The sequence below is a fragment of the Mus caroli genome, chromosome 5, assembly GCF_900094665.2.
Source record: "Mus caroli chromosome 5, CAROLI_EIJ_v1.1, whole genome shotgun sequence".
Lineage (NCBI taxonomy): Eukaryota > Metazoa > Chordata > Mammalia > Rodentia > Muridae > Mus > Mus caroli.
Window position 1 is genome coordinate 91,723,214 of NC_034574.1, and position 23,937 is coordinate 91,747,150.

Here is a 23,937-nt window from a genome sequence, read left to right on the forward strand (position 1 = left end):
GGAGTGACACGTCCGAGGCGGAGGACAGTCCTCCATAAAAGGGAGGGGGCTCCGCCATCTCTCTCTCTCTCTGGCTCTCTCTCTGGCTCCCTTCTCCACTGGCTCCTGATGGGGTAAGCAATAAAGTTTGTGCTGCAGAAGATTCCGGTTGCCCTGAGCGTGTTCTTACCAGGGGAACAAAAGCGCGGGCAATATCCATTCCTCTGTTGAGGGACATCTGGGTTCTTCCCAGCTTCTGGCTATTAGGATGATCAGACTTTTTTCTTTGAAACTACACGAGGGAGGCATGGCTTTTGGCAGATGTAGACAGTCATGGAAATGCCCCTGTCATCATCACCTAGAGAATTTCCATTACCTCTTATGATAAACCTCATTTGACTTGAAGTGCTAGGGTGAAGGAATGCCAGGGGGCCCCCACCCACTCAAAGGAGAAGGGGAGGTTAGATAGGGCAAGAATAGTGGAAGGATGTGACCTGGAGGGGGCAGTGAGCAGGATGTAAAATGAATTAAAAAGAAGCATCAAGAAAGATGATAATATTATAGAAAAATCTAAAGTCCTGTCTAAACACAGTGAGCTGTCATACCAGCATACCTTATCTGAATTGGGCTGAGGAGGTGAACCATAATTCATGGTCATCAAAATATATTGTCTGAAAAAAGTTAATTAAAAAGGAGACAAAAAGAAAAAGAAAGATATACCTCTTTTTTCCTTTGTGTGTATATATATATATATATATATATATATATATATACACACACACACACTACCCTGGCATTGTTGATTTACTGTTTAATATTGTGGTGTGTGTTTTTCTTGAATCTTATGTAAATGGAACTGAACAATATGGACCCTTTGGGAAATTGTTTCTTTCAGTAAAATCAGTGCTTTGGGGCATTGATTTGTCAATGCTGGTGTGTCTACTAGCAATATTCTTTCTGATTGCTGAGTAGAATTCCATTGAATGCATGTACCATGGTCTGCTTACTAATTCACTTGTCAATAAACACTCAAATTAGTCACAGTATGGCAAACACTAACAAAATCTGCAGAAGTCTTTGTGTGGGCATACATTTCACTCTTCTCAAACCAATATCTATCAGTAGGATTATTGGATATAAGTCCATGTTTAATAATAAAAGAACTACTCAGCTGTTTCCCAAAGATGCTAAAGCATTCTCCATCCCAGCACCAATATCTGAGTGTCTGCTCCCTGTTGGTTTGGTAAGTCATTTTAATTTTAGCTATTCTAGTCATTTGGTGTGTGTGTGTGTGTGTGTGTGAGAGAGAGAAAGAGAGAGAGAGAGAGAGAGAGAGAGACAGACAGACAGAGAGACAGAGAGACAGAGAGAGACAGAGAGACAGAGAGACAGAGACAGAGAGACAGAGACAGACAGAGAGAGAGAGACAGAGAGAGAGTGTGAATGCATGTGTGAGATACATTCTTTTCTTATCATAATTTATTTTTATTCACATTACATCCCAATCACAGTCCTTGTCTCTCTTCTCCCCCTCTCCCACACTTACAAATCCTTCCCCTTATTACTTCTCCCCTTCTTCTCAGAGAAAGGGAAGCTCCCCATGGGCACCCACCATCCTAGGATATCTAATTCCAGCAGGGATAATACATCCTCTCTCACTGAGACCCAACCAGGCAGTGTATGTAGGGGCAGGGGATCCAATGGCAAGCACCAGAGTCAGAGAGCTTTCACTCCAATTGTTAGGGGACCCAAGGGAAGACAAAACTGTAAATCTGCTATAAACATGGCAGGGGCTAGGTCCAGCTCCTGCATTCTCTTTGGTTGGTGGTTCAGATTCCCTATCCTCAGCCTTACTATGATTGACAATTTGGTCCAGCCTATTTGCATCTTAGTTTTGCTGTATGCTTACAAGCATTTCGAACGTCAGACCACTAAGTGTTGATAATAGCAATGCTACAGATGCTGCTAGAAATCTCTGCAAGATAATATTGACCCAACTGAGAACCATGGATGTAGCGATGTATTACTATTAAATTAGCATCCATTTTCCTCATGATAAGTGTCAGCCTGTGTCTTCCAGAGAGGTTAGATACAGACCCATCCAGCTGTCTGATCTGCACTTAACATTCAGCAGTTTGTATCCTTCAGTGAGTTTGATAGCTTACTTGATTTCTAAGGCAGAATCACCCACGGCATTCCCTCCTCACTTTGCAATCCATAGAATGTGTATTGCTGTCTCATTCATGCTTGCTCCATGTAGCTGAGCTCTAATAGACTTATTGTATTCTCAATGAACAAACTTTGAATTTTTTTTCACAGTACTGGTTCTAGGATCCCTCCCCTACTGCACATGCCTCAGTTCACTCTGGTTCTGGGACACCCATTGCGCATGTGTCAGCTCACTCCCTGCTACTCCCCTGCTTTTGTAAGTGTTTCTATTTACATGCATCTGGGTTCACTGGCATTTTTCTTTCTGTAATACCTAATGCATTCATCCAATGAATATACACTTCTATTTCAGGTGTCATATTTCTTCTCTCACGTCTCATTTGATCTTTTCATGTCTGCTAGGCTATCTCTTTAAGGGTATACCTTTTTATAACTGTATTAATAAAAAACAGACACAAATGGCAAAGCACTAAGAACGGCAGGCACATGGTAAGCAGCCAACAGGTATCGTATGGATACACAGTAAGTAATGCTTTCTTCCAGGTGCATATCCCACTTTCTTTGTGTGGGGTGTTTACTGGATGCATTATAGACTGTACATCATTCCTACACAGTAATGAGTCGTACTCTTAAAAAATTTGGAGGGTTCTTTGTACTAAAATGCAGTTAACTAAGTGAGTCAAGTTCCTCTGACACCTTTGAATGCTACATTGAGTGAGTCCAAAGCAACCTTCAGTGTAGGCCAAGCTCATTCCTATTCCTTTCCCCAGTAACCCATGTATGGTGAAGTCTTTGTGATTGGCTGGTAGAAACTTGAACTATTGTTCACCCAGCACAAGTGCCTGTAAGTCTTTTTTTTTTTTTTTTTTTGAATTTAGTCATAGTGCATTCCAGAGAATCATAAATGGAAAGGAAATAGGTTTTCTGGGATTGCATAAGTGGCATAAGTTATAAAAGATATTGGAAGCCAAGAAAACTGCAGTGTTACAATCTGATTCATGAGTACAGACAGAAGTATTATTTACTTAGAAGGTGAGTGATTGAATACATGAATAAAATCTGAAACACAGTGATTTATTCCACGGATTCAAGAAAAAAATCTAGAAAGAAGAGGCCAACCAAGACTTTGATGAAGCAATCTAGAAGTTAGCCAGTAGGGAAAGCCTAGAGCTACCTGCAGGAAGAGGGAAAAGTCACTATAGATGATATTGGGAGGAAAAAAAATATGTTGGCAGGCTGGATGGGATGATACTGGAGGTGGAGAGGAAAAATATAAGACTCCAGGATTTCTGGGTTAGGGAATTACAAAAGCAATGGAGAGAAAATCCAAGCTTACCTCCAAATATAATGAGTAAGTTGGATTTGAATTCTGTGACAGAGAAGGCATATCCATGTATCCTGACTGGGAGATACCACACTCTTTCACAGACAGCAGGGGATTTAAATCCAAGGGAAACACATGATCAACGAGACTGAGTTTATCTGGTTTTCAAATACCAGCCTTATGTCAATCAAACATGAATAATGGAAAAACAAGTAAGGACATTGTCTGTTTTCCATTTTATATGTCTTTTGGTTTCTAGATTTAGAAAGGAATGAGAACTATCATAGTAATGCAAAGGGGGTGGTTCCTCTGCACAGCTCCTTATATAAGCATTGAAGCCTCCCAGAACTGTTGTGCTTGAGGGAACTCCAGCCCATATTCTTTACCAGAGCCTTGGCTACTCTTCAGATAAACAGCCTCCAAATAGTTCACTAGTCACCCCGGCCGTTGCCAGGCTAAGGCTTTCATTTCCTCTCCGTGGCACTTTTCCCAAAGTATCTGAGCCTTTTGTGTTTTGAGGAAAGTTTTCATAAAGCAAAAAATATGCCCCCAAAGCACAACAGATTGTTATTTTGTTCATTTTATTGAACTGCCAGCTGCCAACTACATCTCTCCTGTCCTTTATTCTCTACTATTTGCCAGAGTCGAAAACTATTTAATGACACTGCTCAAAATTAATCATAAGACAAAGGCATAAATGGACGTTCTAGGGCATGTGAGAAGAAAGCACCTACCGCTTTGCTGTGCAGATGTAGACGTCGCTGCTCTGAAATGAAGCAATAACCTTTCCAGTTATTGGCCCAGAACTGGAACAAATTTCTTAACATTCTATTCACTGCTACTTGCAGTGCCGTTAGCTCAGCTCCTTTGTGAGCATTTCAAAATCCTCTTAAGACAGTTTGATGCCAACCAAGCATGGTTTTGCTGGTTTGTTCACCCTGCCGGTATCTTATGCTATCTTGGTTTTCTATTACATTCACGATGCAGCTGTAACCCTGGTTAAACTCCAATTGGCCGACAAAGATTCAGTTGATTTCACAACACATTGAAAACAAGCATTTTGCTTATATCTTTTTTGTTACTACATGCCTTGACTATGATTATGAGATAAACTTCTAGTTTCCATGGCTACAAATAACAACAAAGTAGATTTTTTCCCCCAACATCAACTAATGTAGAAAAGTTGACAAATAAATATATCCTGGTTTATAGCTAGTTATGTAGAACTATTTATTATAAACTCCACAGTTTTTTTTTAAAAATTAAATGTTTACATTTATATTTTAATTCCTGAATTTGTAAAGTGGCTACTAGAAACACATATTTTCTCAACAATATTATGTTATTTATATAGTTTTACAATTTGAGTGTATGAATGTATGTATGTGTGTGTGCAGTCTGTTAAGAAAAAAATTATTATCTTATATTTGTAATGGTGATTTATATATTTTTTACATTTTAATTATGTTTATTATTTTATTTATTATTATTACTATTATTACTTTGTGTGTGGGTGTAGGGTGTGGTTGCATTATGTTGGGTATGTGAGGGGAGTTGGAGGACAACTTGCAGGAGGCAATTCTTTCCCTCCACTATGTGGGTCATAGGAATTGAATTCAGATCATTAAACTTGGCACCAACTGAGTTACAAAACCAGTGCTTTAAAATATTTTGAATGGTGTAATATTTGTTTCCAATAACAACCTTTCTCCAACTCCAATGGTAAGCTCAGATGCAGTCTGCACGATACAAGCCCCAGTGGATAAAGACAGACATGTGTATGGGATGGGAGGGGGATGTTGATAACTTGCATTGACGTTGGACATGTCAGTAGCAGATGCTGTCTGTATCAGGGGAAATTTGAGTCCAGGGAACTAGTTTTCTGTTTTTCTTTTCAAACTTCATGAAGATGTATTGATTTTACATGTTAGTGGAGTTCATGGTAGTTTTTCCTATATACATTCATGTGTGTGTGTGTGTGTGTGTGTGTGTGTGTGTGTGTGTATTTATATATACCAATAAAACCTTCTTCATTCATCACCAGTGCCCAGCCCAGTCTCTAGAAATCATGGTTCTATCTTCAGTATGACTTTGCTTTTATAACACACACAGGATGGAGCTCATGTGATATTTTTCTTTTTGAGCTGCATTTATTTCTGTAACATGCGGTTCCCCAGTTGTTTTAGGGTTTTATCTTTGTTTATGGCTATGTGCTCCATGGTGCTATACTATCCTTGTTTGCATACCTGGTGGTGAGCCATTAGGCTAGTTCCCTACTTTTGCTCTTGTGACTAGCACCCCAGTAGACCCGAGCATGCAGGAACGGCTTCTCTGAGTTCATTTTCTCTGAATGCATACCCAGTGGTCAGCTAACTGGATCATGTGGACATCCCTGCTTTTTACTTATTAAGAACAGCCATGTTGTTTTCTGCTGTCAGGATTCACCTGTAGAGAAGTTAAACTCAAGTTCTGTAGGTTGTGACAGGAGTGGAGATGTCCAGAAATAACAAGACCCCTTTCTTTCCTGAGCAAGGTAAGTTATGATGCTCCCACGGAAGAGCATGTGAAACTGTTAGGTCTAACCTTTATGAGTAAAAGCCAGTGATTGTCAGAATTTTCCAAAGTTTGGTGCTGAACCCACAACACTGAGAACTTGAATTGATTTTCTTGTTACTATTTCAGTAAATGCGCATTTAGTTCTTAATAGTGGCTCCAAAGCAGGCTTTAAGTTGGGCAAATTACAAAACTGGACACTCCTCCATAGAATGGTTTCCAGACCCCGCAATTCAGGTTCTAATCCAACACATTATATCAGTATTTTAGCCTCCATATGTTTTAATAACCATGTAGAATTACCATGCAACCCTTTAATTCAACTTATTGGACAAATGTGGTACGCAAAGTTCAAGAATGTAGCCTCTGGTCACAATCATGTCTACAGCATAAATGCAGTCATCTACACATTATAATTCCACTTGATGGAATTTTCTATTACAGTTTCAGGCTATTTTAATGTTTCCCATTTTCGACTCTAGTTTGAGATCCTCAGGTAACATTGAATTATCCTTTACTTGAGCTTAAATGGCTCTTTCACTTTCCAAGCTACATAAGAGTCTGTTTTTCTTCTAAGTCCATGACTCACACATTCAATATGTCTAGATCATTTTATAATGAGATGAACATCATTTTCTCTTGTTTTTGTCCAGATTTATCTGCCTCACATAGAATCAGACATTGATTCCATTCAAGTAAGGTCTGTTACATGTCTGTTAACTCCAGTTTTACATTAAATATGAATTTTTGTGGAGATCACCACAGAGAACATACCAAAGGCTACAGTCATAGTTCTTGTCTGAACCCAAGTGTCTGGATACACACCTCAAATCATTTGCATAGGCAAGGTTTCGGTATGCCCTCATGCATGAGGACTTACAGGGCTACCCTATATAGCTCTACAATATACATCTCAAAAATAGCATATGTTTATAGAACCTGACATCTCATTTTAATTGCTTGTAAAATGGTGGACTAATTAAACCTCCTTTATGCAGAATGCTGCTTTCTCACTGAAGCTACTTCTACCCTTACTGTGTCCCCTTTCAAACTTAAGAAACAAGGCAAGTAACCCCCGTTAAAACTCCTCCCTAACAAATAGGACAGATGAAGATTGAGCAATAGCCATCAGACTGATGTGAGAGTGGACTTCCAGCTTGTCATTCAGACAAGTCCCCTACCTTCCCTTCACTGAGTACATGTCAGGTCCTTCTCAGCATGGAAGTCTTTCTGGAATGAGTCAAACTGAACATTGGAGCTCAAGTTAAAAAAAGCATGGGACTGGTATGATGTGATATAGGGCACGGACTTGTGTCAGCATGTCTTGCCTCCTTTTCATATCACACAAGGGGCTCAATTCTTCAGAGATGCCCCCTCCAGACATCAACCGTTGGTCCCCTGGGCCTTCTACATTACACTGTGTGAATATTTACTTTCCTATTTCTATCCCTTTTCTGATTCTAATTCTCCAATTGAGTCCCTTGACATGTCCTGTGCTCCACCTAGCCACCTTCTGATGCAAATTAATAATGGCTCAACCTACAGTTTCCTTTGACTCTTCACGTGGGAGATTCAGCAGTTCCCTGAATGAGGATAACTTCATGGCAGGAAGAAGTGAGCTTTGATTAGTTGCCACTACCATGAAGGGACATAGATGAGTGGAGGGGGTGTTCAAAAAAAGGATTTAGATGAGTTTAAAACATGGGTAGAGATTTCCATGTTTGGTTATGGCTGATTTTATATCGGCACCGAAATTGAACCAAATTCGCCATGTGAAAATATTTTCCTACTGATGTTCCTTAATAGTCCTTATGAAAAATGAACATTTTCATATTAATCTATTCTATTCTTTCATAAACTAAGAATCATTTTATAATTGGTCAAATGCATGTGTTCCCTTGAGGTCTGAATTTTGGTGAAGATGTTTTTCCTTTATCATTTGACAAAGACAAGAAACAGCCCCAAGAAATAGCCTGGTTATTAAATTTTCTTAACTCTCCCTCCTATTCTCTCTTTATCTTTTTGTGTTTTGAGAATAAAGCCAGGCCTTGTAAATGCTAGACAATTATTTTACTACTTATCTATACCTCCGCCATTTTATTTTATTTTATTTTATTTTATTTTATTTTATTTTATTTTATTGAGATAAAGTCTTACCGTAAGCTCAAGCTAGCCTTGAACATGCATAGACCAGGCAGGCCTTGAACTCTTATATCTTCCTGCCAGTAAATTCAGAGTACTGTGACTATAGGCCTGCTCTACCTTGCCTCGCTCTGATTATCACGTTCTTAATCCCTAAAAGGTTTAAGGGAAACAGTTAGCATGTCCTCCCACACAGATTTACTTCTTGTTTTAATTCTCAGTCACGACTGTCCTGTTTCTTGAGCACAGTATTAAGTAATCTGAAAGACAAGAAATAAGATGTAACTCCCTCCTTTAAGGAGCACATTATTTTGAAGAAAGTAAGACTTGGACAATTATAAGCTGATTAGAAGATTCAATGTGATAGATATACCCAGGTTGTTTCCAAGTGTAAAAAAGAACATGGAATTGCTGTAGGGATAGGCCAGAGTTCCTAGATTAGCAAAGCTAATTTCTAAAGAATGCATAGACATTTCCAGGCACGGAAGACAGGGGTGTGGTGTTTAGGCAGAAGGAGCAGTGTGAACAGCAACATAAACCTGAAAAACAGCATGCTTCATAAAAGGAAATATTAGCAATTTGGGGTTGCCACAGCATAAATTTTAAACTTGGAGCAAGAAGACAGGAAAGGCCATGTAAGCTAAATGACAAGCCTAGAATACATGCTATAGGTGCCAGTGAGTCAATGAAAGGGATTTGTATCAAGGAGTAAGATGGCTGAATTTATATGTGAGAAACATCCCTGAGGGCTGTGTGCAAGGTGGGTCTAACAGATAGAAATCAGGAGGCAAGAAAACATACAAACACTGCTGCCGAGGCTGGATGAGGGCCGCAGCAGACGAGTGAGGGGCAGTGCAAGCGATTGAAAACAGGGCTGAGCTGGTGAGCAGGCACAAGTGGATGTTGGGGTGGGCGACTGGCTCTAAGTCTAAGACTGCCGTTTCTCAATGATCAGAACCGACCATCATTAAAGGTGAGATGGCACACTCAGGTGGCTGCACCAGAGGAAGACCCAGGGCTTGGTTTGGGACATGTCACAAAGCTATGTACACAACTTGTATTGCTACTCTTCTTGCTGATGCAGTTACTCTGTTCTTTGGTTTTGAAGAATAGCTGTGTTTATCATTTCATACATATATGGATTCTGCATAGTTTTCTAAGATGTACAGTTGACAGAAACACTTAAACTTTTACTCGCAGATTAAAATTTGTAAAGGTAAAGAAACATGATTTAAGTGAAAGCACAAGTTATTTTTATTATAATTACAAAAATCACAAGTATGATTTTATATTGTTCTTAAAGCTGATGCCATAGGGACTAGAGAGAGCTCAGGTGCTAAAAACACTTGCCGTGAAAGCATGAAGACCTGAGATCTCCAGCACCCACAGAAGTCAGGCATGGTGCACACACACACACACACACACACACACATGCACGCACACATGCACTCATGCATACACTTGTACCAATGTGAAGACCAGCAGATCTTGAGAGTTCACTGACCAGCAAACCTAGCCAAAATGGCAAGCTTTGAGTTCATTAAGAGGTCTTGTCTCAAGGCAGTAAGGCTTAGAGACACGGAAGAAAATATCCTGTGATGGCCTTCACAACACAGGCATATGCATGCACAGCTGTACATATGCTCTCTCTCTCTCTCTCTCTCTCTCTCTCTCTCTCTCTCTCTCTCTCTCTCTCTCTCNCACACACACACACACACACACACACACACACATACACACAAAGAGAAAGAGAGAGAGCAAATAACTCACTGCTCACTACTTACAGAGAGTTCATATCAGTCCTTTCTGCCTAAGAGAAAACCTTAAGAGATGCCAAAGTATTTCCCCTTTATACTATAAGATTTTTCATATAAACCTAACAAAGCATTTCAAATTTAGATAGATCAAGACATGAGAAAACAAGTTTCTGTTTTCTTCAGTTCAAAAGAAACACACTTTCTGGACTGAAAATGATGCCCCCAGATCCATGCATGTGCCCAAGTGCCCACTGTGGTCTTCACCTTCCACAGACCTTTTGAACGGCACATGTCTGTAACCACGCTCTTTCTCTTTCTCTGAGGCATCTCTGGCTGAGTTTCCTATATAGTTGATGACGGGTCTGTTTACTGAGAGTTTGAGTCTTGAGGAAACTATGGTAACTACAGGAGAATATGAAGAATAAAAACAAACATTGACTCATTCCTGCTGTCCCAACTCAAGATCTTCAAATGGTAAAAGGACTAAAACGTTCAAGACATAAACCAAATAAAAAATATTAAAAGTTTTACAAATATCTTAAGGTATTATAAATGTAAATATCATCTTTGGGCATATACACACACACAGAGACACATATATACACACATAAAAATTTGTACATGTCTGTGTATATGTAAATTCACTTCCACATTTATCTATAAGATAGAAAGTTGGCTCCAGGGTGAAATGACACTCACTCAGACAGTGACATTAGATCTAATGTATGCTATGTGATCAGTAGTCAGCTTTCTATCTAAAGGCATGAACTGTAAAACATCTGCATTTGGACTTCAGTTCCTTCAAAGGGGCAAGCTACTAGCTCCAGGGGGACTTCTTGCTTACTTCAGACTTTGCTTTGAAAGACAACTAAGACAACAGTTCATTCACAACCATCTACGCTGGCTGGTAAACTGCTATTGTCGTTTGTCAGACCTTGTTCAGGCACTGGTAGAACGCATAATCTTTTTTTTTTTTTTAATAATCTCCAAGTTTAAAAACCTAATGACTTTATTTGAGATCCTTTAATAATTAGCAAAATTAATGCTCATTTAAAATTATTTATTGCTATTATTTTAAACTCTGTGTTCTATCTAAAGTTGTTCTCTCATACTGTTGAAACTTTGAAGTCACTAAAAAATGTTTAAATTATTGTATAGGATAATTTTATATAAGAAGAATATTATGCATAAATGTTCACTTATTACTTGTTTTTTACTTACAAGTAGTTTTGATCAAAATGGTTTAGTTGTTATGAAGTTTTATCTTTCTCTTTAGAATTTTTCATTGGTTTGGAATCCAATGTGTGAATACCTATAAATAATTTTATGTATATCATCAAATTCCTTCCCAAAGCAATACATTGTACTCACTAAGCATAGTAACTTTCCCTTTGGCTTCATGTGGAGCTCAGATAATATCCATCTGTTCTTGGTCTTCCTCTGCCTGCCTGCCTGCCTGCCTGCCTGCCTGCCTGCCTGCCTGCCTGCCTGTCTTCATGTTCATCTCTACAGTTTCATTAGTGTCAAGCTGTAAGGTGTATTAAAAGCCCACGTTAGCAGTTCCATATGGGTAATACAATATATTTTTTATAAAAAGGTTTGTACCCAATTATTATGACAGTTGCCATTCACACTCAATGGTGCGTCTCATGCTTCTGTCCCACAGAATATTATGCTAGGTTTTGCATCCAGTAAATAGCTGGACATCTCCTTTGGTTAGTGCTTCTGCAGTACTCATTCGAGATATCTCTTGTTCCAAGGGATAGAGCATGTGCCCTACGATTATAGAGATGGATGAAACACGCAAAGGAAAGGGAAGACGTGTTCCTATGTATATGTCTCTAAGTGTCCTAAGTCTAAGCTCCAAGAGAATGTGGACTCAGCACTCTGAGTGAGCAAGGACGTTTAAGTTAAATTTAATATCCCAAGCACATGCTGAGATACAGTGACAGACCAAGCAAATTTTTAAAATTTCAAATCTTGCTCTAATACATGTAGTAAATTGAGCCTAGATTTCAGACCAGGCCACCTGTGTCTTCCCTGGGCTGAAATATGGGTTTTCTAGGGCTGCATTAACAGTGAAGGGACAATTGCCTCAGGACTTTCCTTTTGGATTATTCCCCTGTTCTCTTTCCCCTGTGGGTTATGCTGACAGGAATATGTTTACAGATTCCACAAGAAAGCAGAGTTTTCAGGCCAGTTTGATGACACTGATAAGCATTAGTGATCAGCAAAGGCCAGCAAGAAAAACAGCATGTGTCTTAAAAATCACAGGCTAGACCACTCCTAACTTTAGTGTCCCCTAAAGTATCTAGCCTTTTCTGTAATTTCACTGTTTTCTTCTGTAAATAATAATTATAACACACCAACACAAGTTTACACATCGTGCTTTGTGTGCTCTTCATAGATATTAAAGTTTATACATTGGAGTTTCTTATAAATTGCTAGCAGCATTTTGTAGCAGTAGCAGGAGAATGATATTGAGATATGGCACATGAGCATGTCCCTGTACTGGGATAGAGATTGCTGGCAAGGCAATTCAAGTAAGAAGAGTTTACTGTAGTTTAATGTTTCAGAGCAGTTTACTGTCATAATGTCAGGGAGGGCATGGCAGCTGGAGCTAAGCTAGCTGGTCACATGAGTTAGAGAGTCAGGAAGAGGAAGGTAGATGGGAAGTAGTCATAAAACATCAAGTTCTGCCCAGGATGTTTGACTTCTACTACCAAGACTCCTCCTCCCAAAGGGTGTACAGCCTTCCCAAAAGGGTACCACCAGTGTGGGCCAAATGCCTAAATACATGAGCCTGTCGGGTATCACACCGCATTTGACTGTCTCTGGCACCTGCTCACCTTGGCGTTACCCTCTTCCAGGGTTCTGCTCTGAGCAAGCCTTCTGCCTTAGCATTTTGACCATAAATGGCCACACAACTCTATTATTATAGAACTAGGTACTGGCACTCTTTGTTGAACTTTCAGTTCTCACCCCCTGATTGCAACTGGGAAGTAATCCAGGATAGTCCTGACACTTTCCAGTGGCACCATTGAAAGATTTTTTATAACTCCAAAATCTGCAGCCCAGCTATGAGGAAGTCTGGCAGTGGGACTTTCTGTCTTCTGTTTTCATCCTTCTCTTCCTCGGTGTTTGGAGATAGCAAGAGAACCTTCCAGATGTCCAACCACAGATCTAGAGTCCTAGTGAGGAAGTCAGCTCCAAGGTGAGGAGCATGGCGGATGCTACAGAATTCTTCATCAGAACCTCTAGCTTTCTCAAGAAGGGACATCTGTGTAAGTGGCCTGAGAAATCTATACATCAGGGTGCATTATTGTTTACCCTTGGGGCCTACAACGGTCACATGTCATTTCCCTGCTCAGACTCTGTTCCCTCTTCCTCAGTAGCCTGCATCTGCTGGCACCATGCTGTTCGTTCAAAGCATGTGGCTCATTGAGCAAGCCAGAGAGGTCTGCCTCTCAGTGTACCTGGAGGAGAATTTGAAATGGTGGCTTCCTGGCAATGAAGTCTCCTTCCTGTTTTTCTGCCTTAGAAAATGAAAGACAAGCGGGCCCACTAGACTTCCCTGCGGCCTTCATTCTGAGCACACCAAAAGCAAGACACTCCCAGTCAAAAAAATCCTGTCACAGCAGGAGGAAACTAAACCAGACTTTGCACTTGATTCAGCTCGCAGGAGGCTACCTTCTACCTCACCCCGGAGGGAACTGCTCCCTTTAATGCTGTTGCTTACAGGTGTGCATTTCCTAAACGAATCCCATTAGTAACAGATCTTGACCTGACCAGAAAATATCAGCTTTAACTATTGTGTTCTACTGGTAACCGGCATTTTTTTCACACTATCATATAATCTTCACTCGTTTATTTTTTACTCCTTCACAGTGTGTGAATTCCTTGAATAGGCACTGTTTGCTTTGACTCTTATGTAGCCAGAATTATCCTTGCCAAGGGCTTGATGCTCAGCGTCTTATTGATTAAAGTAAACTGCCCTTCTGAGAGTGTTTAACCCTGGAACATTTTATGTTCATAGTTATTCTTCTAATATTTAGAGAGTGGATTTTTCCAATAACCTATATTTTCCAAACGGGAATATGCATTTATTAAACAGCTGATTGAAATTAAAGACACAATATATAGCCATAAGTAGGAACCAAGTTAACTCATATAAGAGCACTAAACTTTAAAGTTCGTGTTCTTACCAAGCAAAATAATTGATCAAACAAATATTTTCTCATAGAATATGATATTTCAGAAGAGTTTTATAATAAAATATTTTACTACCATGATATTATTTTTAAAACAGGGAGGGAGAGCTGGAATATTTATTATTCTAGGTTAAATTTTATGTCTCTGTACCACAACTGCAATTCTATGTAATATAATTTTTCCACAGCAATAAAATAAAATAAAAAGGATTAGCCATAAGAAAACACATTTTAACATTGTTTAAACATCTTTATAATATTCTGGCAAATCTATGGCAAAGGTTTTGAAGTAGTTTTCATAAATATTAAATAAATCAACTCTAAATCAACAATGTTGAGCTGGTTTGTAGGTGTGGAGGCCACACATCACTATTTGGTCTGGGATAGTCTCTGTGCGTACTCTCACACTCTTGGAACCACTATTTGTACAGCTCATTTCATTCTCACAAAAGATCCTAGTTTGGGCAAAATCCTAGTTTGGGCAATAAAATTATAAGGTTGCCCAGCTTACAGGCTGTCCACACAGAGGGGGGAAAAAGAGTAGCGTGACATTGTCACAAATTGTAAGTAGTTCCTCCTTTTAAGGCAGAGCAAAAGTTCCTTGTATGTGTTCATCATTTTTTACTTAAATTCAAGTAACTTGTATGGCTGTATATATGAAGTCAGAATACTGGGTTACACTGTAAATGTATTTATTTTTTAACTTTTTATTTGTATGTGAAAATTCTGAGAATCTTTACTGACACACCCCCATGGTATGTTTTTATAATTTTCCCAAATACAGCATTTGAAGAAAGTAAACAAAAGGAAGGCAAATGAGATATTCTAGATATCCTTGGTGACCCAAAACTGGCCTCCTCTGTGCTGTCATCAAAATATCTCTCCTGATGTCAGGATTCATCACGTATAACAAATGATAAACAGATAATTTTGCAGGAATGTTCATTATCTTGCCAATTGACTTATCGAAAAGACAGACATATTTTATGCCAACTCACTTACAAAAGCTCAGTATAACCACATTCATTAATTTAAAAAGCAAAACAAAAACAGACAAACAAAAAAAACAATTTTACGAGAATGGGATGGCTCCGCAGGTAAAGGCACTTGCTGTGTATTCCTGACAGCTGGACTTTCATTCCCCAGACCCTGTGTAAAGGCAGGAGAGTGTCCATACACAAGGGGACTTACGCTGCCTGACACAGGTATACTCCTACAGAGGTGTGTGTACACACACACATAATCACATCCACTCAATAATGGTGGATAAAAGAAACTTGAAGAAGAAGTCAAGGCCAGCCTTGGGTACGTGGACTGTCCAATACGCAGAGATGAGTATTGTCTTCAATAGGAAAAGCAACCAGAACTCTTGTCAGTAGCCTGTGGTGTTTCAGTTTCCATGGGGCCCTTTTGGCCAACAACTCGTTGAGATGTCATTTATTTCTGACCCTGTAGGTTTGACCTGGTGACGTAAGCTATGGAGCTGGGGTATGGTCATCCGGTTATGTGATGATTCCACAGGTTCCTTTTGTAGTCTTACGTAGTTTAGGGAGCTTCCTTAAAAGTAACTTTCCATATGCATCTTCTCTTTTGTTTTTGTTTTGTTTTCTTTTTTTCCTTTTATTAGAAATGCATTCTTTCCTTACACAACATATTCAAATTACAGTTTCCCTCCCTCTATTCCTCCCAACCCCTCCCCACCTCTGCTCCAGATCTTCTCCCCTTCGGTCTCTCATAAAAGAACAGGCTTCTAATAACCAAATGACAAAATAAATATAAATATAATAAGGTGAAACAAATCGAAGCTGGACAAGGCAGCAGGTAATCTCGACAGCAAACTCCCCTGGCCTCTGGCTCTTACTGTCTTTTTGCCTCATCTTCTGAAATGTTCCTTGACCTGTAGTTTTGGGAGTGTTTTAGAGATACATCCATTCCGACTGGGTGTCACAACTCTGAATTTTGTTTGGTTGTGGCTTTCTCTAAGAGGGGAAAAGGAAAAAGAGAGATGATGTAATTATATCAAATAAAAGAACAAAACCTTTAAAAAAAAGAAATGGCATAGCAATTTTATATATGAGATTATATATTTCTATAAAATTTTCCATGACTAGGACTTTTTATGGTTATTGTCAGTTTGGATCCCTAGTTTCTTTAGAATCTTTTTCCATTATGAAATCATGGTCAATATAATTTCATCTTAAGAAAAATAAACCTGTTCATTAATTTCAGACCATTGTGAAGTGTTACCACTCTGTACTTCTTTCACACACACTTTTAAGAAATGAGTCTTCTTCGCTAATCTTTCCTCATCTTCCCTCTAAATCTCTTTTATCTGGCTTCTCTCCCATTACATGATGATCTCCCTCTTATCTCCCTCAAACTGTCCATATTACTGACTGGTCATACTTCATGTAAGCCATTTCTCAATATTGTATAGGTTGATGTGTTTGTTTGGTTTTTGTTTGGTTTTGTGGTGCTGGAGACTCAGTAGACAGGCAAGTACTCTACCAAACAGCGACCTCTACCCTCTCTATTGCCCTTGTTTGATATATCTTCCTCTCTCCCTCCCTCCCTTCCTCTCTCCCTCCCTCACATTTTCCCTGCCTCCCCACCTCTCTTTTCTTTCTGCTGTAAGAAATCTATAATGGTTCTTCTTGATTTCGGGTTATTTTTGCATCAGATTGCTACAATTTGCTACCCTGCTTCCTCTTTATTCTGTATAAAGTTTATGTTCTCAAATTTCATCCTTGGCTACATATTTCAGCCAGGCCACGCCCACTTTTGAACTTAGACATTTGTATTAATACCACAGATTCTTCATATGTATTATTTCATCACAGGCACTTCCTACAGCTTCCGAAACTCATACACTGTGTGTGTGCCATTAATGTGCATTTGGAATCTATAGTGTGCCAGGTGTTAGCTTGGAGGAAGTGGCAGAAACAAGATGAGGAAACAACAAAAGCCAAGCTCTCTGCTTTCATTTGCTTGGGTGTTTTCCAGGGATTTCAAAGTTCAGTCTGTTCAGAAGTTAACTGAAACAGCTCATTCTACAATCAGCTCCGTCTTCGGTGTTCTATATCCAAGCACATGCACTCCCCCTCCCAGAGACTCAGATGGAAATATCAAAGTAAATGTAGACTCCCATCCTCAACACTCACATAGCCAGTGTGTCCGTCCATGTGCATGGTGAGAATCCTCTCAAGTCCAGCCCTTTGATTCCAGCTTTGTGTATAATTCAGGATTGCCTGAACCAGTCTTGGCCAGCTCTCAATATAATTATCTACTTCCTCTAAATCCTTCTTTCCAAATCTACACCTTGAGCGAGTTGCTTCATCACTCCAATCCTTTCCCAATGCTATCGCCTAGGAATAGGCCTGTCATTCCTCACTTACCATATAAGGACCGCAGTGGTCTTTGTCCTGAGCATCATCTTCTCTAACTTTTCTTTTGTCTTAACATGGCCCAAGTACTAAAGCTCGTTGTTCATAACAATGTTGCCATGTTTCATGTGTGCATGTCTTTTCGAATGGTCTCTTAGCATAAAATGGCCTTTCACCTCCTTAACATCCTGGCACGAGATTTGTAATACTAACTGTACGCCCTTGCTTTCACTGCAAACGCTTGTAGCCCCCGACTTTGAGCATGAAGAATACTTGTTCTCTTGCCTCTTTTACAAATCCTACCTGGTGTCCTCACATGTCTGCTACTACCTAGTGCTGGGAAAGGACTCTTTCGCCTTCATTTTCCTTTCTTCCTTTCTTCTTAGATAATCCTCGTCCTTAATTGCCAGTAGAGCCCAGAGCATATAAGCTGCAAAATTCCAGAAGTCTGGAAATTTAACTGTAAATTTCATCTACTTCAATATTGCATTTAATTGCAGAGCAGATAAGAATCTAACCTATTCAATACTTAATTAAATTATTTTAACTTGGCCCCAGGATGAGGAGAGATGAGTACTAAGGTCGTGGATGACAACTGAGGGCTTGTGCCTATGATCAGAAAGAACACAATGGCCTAGAATTTACATGTAAAATCACTGTATCCACAAGACAACTCTTGTTTATTTCCACAGAAACACATTAGCACAGGACCTTACAGGGATCTACTTTATACTAATAATTGTTGTTGTAGAGTATTTTAATTTGCTTTAATTTACATTTGTTTGTTGTGTTGGTGTTTTGCTTCATGTATGTCGGGCACCCTGTGTATGTCTGATGTCCATGGGAGACCCTGAAGCTAGAGTTAGTTTGAGCCCTGATGTTGGTGCCTAGTTATCTAATGTTTAACTTAAAACCTTATGAACCTAAAAATATCTGGGGGTTGTTTTCAATTTTTTAATCTCCTTTATCTTCAACATCTAAACATATACTGGTTTTTTTTTCTCCCAAGTACAAAGATATTATATACCTAAAATTATTGCAATTTTTTTCCTATTTCAGATTTTTATAAGAAAAATAAATGAACTTAAATCATTCATCTGGAAAAAATAATGTTTCAGATCTAAGGATAAGAATGATATTAATGGCATAAAAATCTTTTTTCAAACAGAAAACTGTCTCATTTGTCTTCTCTATGAGAAGAGATCCCCTGATTGGTTGTATACTCCCAAGTAGTCATCCCTAAAGACATAGAAGCAACACAACAGTTCCTCATCAGGTTCTCTTGATACATGCATTTATAAATATGCAACACATGTAACAATAATACTAAGAGGAAAAAGAGGCCATGAGTTTTAGAGGGAGAGAAGAGTAGACTTTGGAGGGATAAGAGGGTGGAGAGAGAGGGGAGAAAATGCATAATTAATTTGTAATTTAAAATAAATAATATGATTTGTTTAATTTAAAATAAAACAAATTTTACGGTACCTATTTGCCAATAAAAATATTAAATTTGTTGCAAAGACACATTAAACATAAAAATTAGCAAAACTTGAAAATTATTCAATGATATTTAATTCTTTATTATTTTAGCTATAAATTTGTACCTTTTACCTTACGTAATCATTTTTTTTAGATTCCTTGTTGACTTACAAACATTTGCAATCTTGAGGCGACTCACTGTTAAAATAAGTGTGTCATATCTTTGGTAGTATAGTCATCATCAGGGACCCAGCGAATCAAGTGAGAGAAAATAGAACTAATAAACTTATCTGAGAATACTATATGCAAAATAAATATTCATATAAGAGTATCCACCCTTAAATAATATATACCATATTGAAGACATAGCAAGGGCTGTAACCAGTTTGTAATAATAATGCATAGAAAAATGATAATCTATAATGCTTCAAAGAATAACCTGAGATTTTAATTTCCTCCCAGCAAAGTCATTCAACCAACTAATTCATGCTGGGTTTTCACCAGGAATTGTTGTAGGCAGAAAAGATTAGATGTACTGATAATAGGTCTCAAATTATCAATATAAAACTAGGAAGGAAATCTAGATGAATTTTTATTTTTGTAAGATCACAATGGCATCAAGTTTGATTTGTCAAACATCACATATTCTATGCCTTTGGACTAAATATGTTTTTATTGGTATGAGGAGAACGTGAAAAGCTTGTCAATACTCATAATTTTTAAATGTCTTAAGGGAAAAGAAACATGACAGACCATTGCGTGAAGGAGGGATGAGCCCACAAATCGTGCTAAACAAGTACCCACATTGATGTTGGTGCCCACAAACTAACTAGGATTTCTTCTCTTTTTTATTTTTCATTCATAGAGGCCATGCTAAAACCATTTGCGCTAATATCTTCCCAGGCAGCTCAATTCTTTAGTCCTAGTGTTTCATAAAACTCTACACATCTGTGGCCCGGGTTTCTTGTCATCTCCATTTCAGCTAGTTGGAAGGAGAGAAAACCATGGACGTTTACACGGGTACCGATGAAAAGTGCCAAATGAGACTTCTGCGCATGCCCCATTGGCTAAGTCTCTATCACGTGGTTGCGCAGCAATAAAGAGTTGGATTATAGTCTGGGGTGTTGCCCATGAAGAAGTTAAACATCTGTATGTTAGTAATTGCCTATCCTCTGTGGAAGAGCTTCACACAGCGTGACGCCTTCTCAGGAGGGGAAGTGGGGCGTGTGAGCAACAGTTGGACTTTTAAAACCCGGCGGGGTTTTGTCTTGTTAGTTCTACAAGTAACAGATTGTGTCCCTGCTTCCTGGGGTTGGTGAAAATTTGCGATAACTCAGTAGGCTTACAGCAGGACCCAGCAGCTGTTAAGTATTTCTCTTTATTAAAAGCTAAGCATTAGCTATGAGAATTGGCAGAAAGATGAAGCCACTTAGGGAGGAAAAGTATCGACAAACAAGGGTTTCATCAAAAGCACCATGCACTACACAAATTCACTTTCTATATAAAGAGTATTTTTAATAAAACCTGACTGGGTTTCCATAAGGCTTAACCCAAAGTCTGAGCAACAAGATAGGAATGCATGATACCAACCATGCCACCGTGAGCACAGCTATGACTCAGGCGGCATGCTGGGATTATCTATATCTCTATATCTCATAAATAGTTATTTAGACACATATGTCAAGTTGAAAGTCACATCATGTCCCCCATTCTAATCTAGTGATCTCGTAACCGAAAGTCAATAAGATGAGGTCAAACTATCTTCTTTCTTCGGGTGAAACTGAATTAGAAATCTTAGTTTGGGAGGATGCAGAGTCAAACGAGCTTCCAAGACTCTGCTGTGCCTCTGTCACTAAGTCCCCAGAGCTCAGCCTTTTCCCCTGCTGCTATTCTGTACTGTATAGTCTGAGCCTATCATCAGTTTTAGTGCCATTCCAGAGTATGAACTGAAGGTTGGGCAGAGGTGGGATGCCCACATCCATATATTAGTTTCCAGCCAGATCCTTCTGCTGCTTTCTGAAGAACTTACTAAAGCACAGCGGTGCTGGCGAGCCTCTGTTTTCTCACTTGACCTCAGAAAGGATAGCCAGCCACGTTCATCAAGATCTACACTCCCAGTAATAAACGCACAATATCTGTGCAATCGGTTCTGAATATTGGGAGGTGTCTGAGTTGGGGGTTTCTATTGCTGTGCTAAGACCAGGGCAACTCCTACAAAGGAAAACATCTGATTGGGGCTGGCTTACAGGTCATCGGGTTAGTAGACTATCATGTCCGGTAGCATGCTGACACGCAGATAGACATGGTGCTAGAGAAGTCACTTGTGGATCTTCAGGCAGCAGGAAAAGAAAGTGATCCTGGGCTTGGCATGAGCATTGGAAGCCTACTCAAAGCTCATCCCAGATGTCCCACTTCCTCCCACAAGGCCACACCTACTCCAACAAAGCCACACCCACTTCAACAAGGCCACACCTCCTATCATGACATTCCCTATGAGTTTATGCGGGCCTTTTTCATTCAGACTGCCACAGTACAGTTACTACATTTTCAGACAGTAACACAAAGGTGATAGGTCATAACGAGGCCACCTAAACTATGTAGCAATTCAGAGAGAACCTAATCAATGGAATCATGTCTTTCAGAAGGAAGAGAAAGACATGAGCCAGACAAGCCAGAGGGAGAATCCGGAAAACTAATTACAAATGCACACAGCAAGAGCTGGAGTGATGGCTCAAGAGTAAAGAACACGCAGTGCTTTTCTAGAGGGTCCTATTTCTCTTCCCAACACCCACTCAGACAGGTCACAACTACCCGGAATTACAGCTCTGGCCCACACTTGTACCTGGACTCACACAAAATAAATCTTGTTTTAATTAAAAACACAGACTACAAATACTTACAAGATAGAAAGTTCTAGTGTGTGTGTGTGTGTGTGTGTGTGTGTGTGTGTGTGTGTGTGAGAGAGAGAGAGAGAGAGAGATATCACTTATCTTGATACCTGCAGTTTTAAAAGCAAGGATAACATTAGAAATGCCTTGATAAGAATGAGACACATTAAAGAACATGAACTGAGGCTTTCAGTTTGTTGGGCCTCGTGTATTCAGCTTTGACAAGTAAAGGCAACCCGTGGAAAAATCTAGGAATCCTACATAAAATGTTTTTGAAGATCAAATGCTAGAATAGTTGAAGAGCTGAGAGTGCATGTGCATGCTATGGAACACCCAGTTTTGAGCCGAAATCCTGTCCATATGACACATGACTTTCAAGACCTTGACTGGGCTAGCCACCTTGCCTAGCCTCCTGGCCTCTGAAATGAGAGCAACTTCATATGGATATCCTCTTAGAATACATCAAAACATGCCTGTCCTATGATAACCATTCAAATGTAAGTTCCTCCACTCCCTGAGAAATGAATCAAACTAGAGATCCTGGAAGAAATAAATCAATGTGAACTTGTTTTGAATGGAAAGAGTGACTTTGCCCTTCCTTCCCCTAAACAGTCTCTTTATACCCTAAAGAGTCTGCAGAGAAACAAATAATCTTAAATTGCATCAATTTTCTCCTTGACTTCCTGGGAATATAATACTGGAATAAGTCCTAAATCTTACAGTGTCCAAACCCGGAAATCATGTAAAATCATTCTAAGTACATATCCAAATGACTGGAGAGTAACCCCGGATAATCTCTCTGCTAGAATTCAAATCTCAGATGTGTTCTTCCTTGAGAGCAAACTGCCCCAAGTATTTTCTGAAGTGCCCGTCATTTTAACGTGTTATACATCCTAATTACTTATAAACGTTTATTTTTATAGCTTTTACAACTGGGACAGCCATATTGCTGTTTGCAATTCAAGTCCAAATTATCAAGTGATTGCTGACAACCCTGAAGGCTTACTTTTTAAATATAAGAGGGACAGAAAAATTCTCAACGTGGACCCAAAGGTAATTATGATTTATACTGATATTTCTCTTCAAAATGTGTTGCATTTCTACCTAGTCAAAAAATTGCTTGAATGTTTAACGTCCTCATGGTTTAGAAGTTCTGTGTTTCTTTTATAGCTTTGAGGTGAAAAACTGCTTTGACACATGGGCATTCAAAGAGAAAGAGAAGGAGAAGATGAGAAGGAGAAGGGAATAGAGGAGGAAGTGGGGAGTGAGAGAGGAGGGAGGAAGGGAGGGCAGGTAGGCAGGCAGGCAAGCATTCCTCCAAAGTATGGCAGATTATAAAAAGAAGTTTAGGCAGGATTGAAGCAGACCTTCCTAGTAGGAAGATTTCACTCTGCTAAGAGCAGAATTAGACTAGAGAGCATGTGGACGGACGGTCTGCTCCGATCCTTGAAGAGTCGGGTCTTCCCATTGGAGGGACGTTATTAGTGGAAGAGGAGTCTTAGCTTTTTGTTTTGTTTTGTTTTGTTTTGTTTTGTTTTGTTTTGTTTTGTTTGTTTGTTTGTTTGTTTTGGTTTTTAGAAACAGGGTTTCTCTGTGTAGCCCTGGCTGTCCTGAAACTCACTTTGTAGACCAGGCNGGCCTAGAACTCAGAAATCCGCCTGCCTCTGCCTCCCGAGTGCTGGGATCAAAGGCATGTGCCACCACTGCCCTGTATATATGTATGTATGTGTATATATATATGTACATATGGATAAGAATCATATATGTGTGTGTGTGTGTGTATTCAATATATATATGTATATATATTGAAAAAACATGGCTACAAAGCCCATAAAGGTGATTTGGTTTTTACCTATAATCTCAGCAGCTTGGAGACTAAAGCAGAGGATTGCTATGAAGGAAAGCCAGTGAGGTACACAGTGAACTCTAGACCAGCCTTGGCCACAGACAGACTGTCACAGACTAACAGCAGTTGAAAAGTAAATACACCTGTTAGGTGTTACTGTAGAAAGTATTTCATTAAAATGTTTTAAGGACATGTCTTTTGGTACT

At 39.3% G+C, this 23,937-nt stretch overlaps 1 protein-coding gene across 1 annotated transcript in view; it reads left to right on the top strand.

The window, feature by feature from the left end:
- Cfap299 (cilia and flagella associated protein 299) overlaps nucleotides 1–23,937 on the top strand; it is a 477,978-nt gene that overhangs the window by 434,879 nt on the left and 19,162 nt on the right. Inside the window, exon 5 of the mRNA XM_021163887.1 lies at nucleotides 22,809–22,938. Coding sequence (XP_021019546.1) covers nucleotides 22,809–22,938 — 130 coding nt within the window. The remainder of the gene's footprint in view (nucleotides 1–22,808; nucleotides 22,939–23,937) is intronic.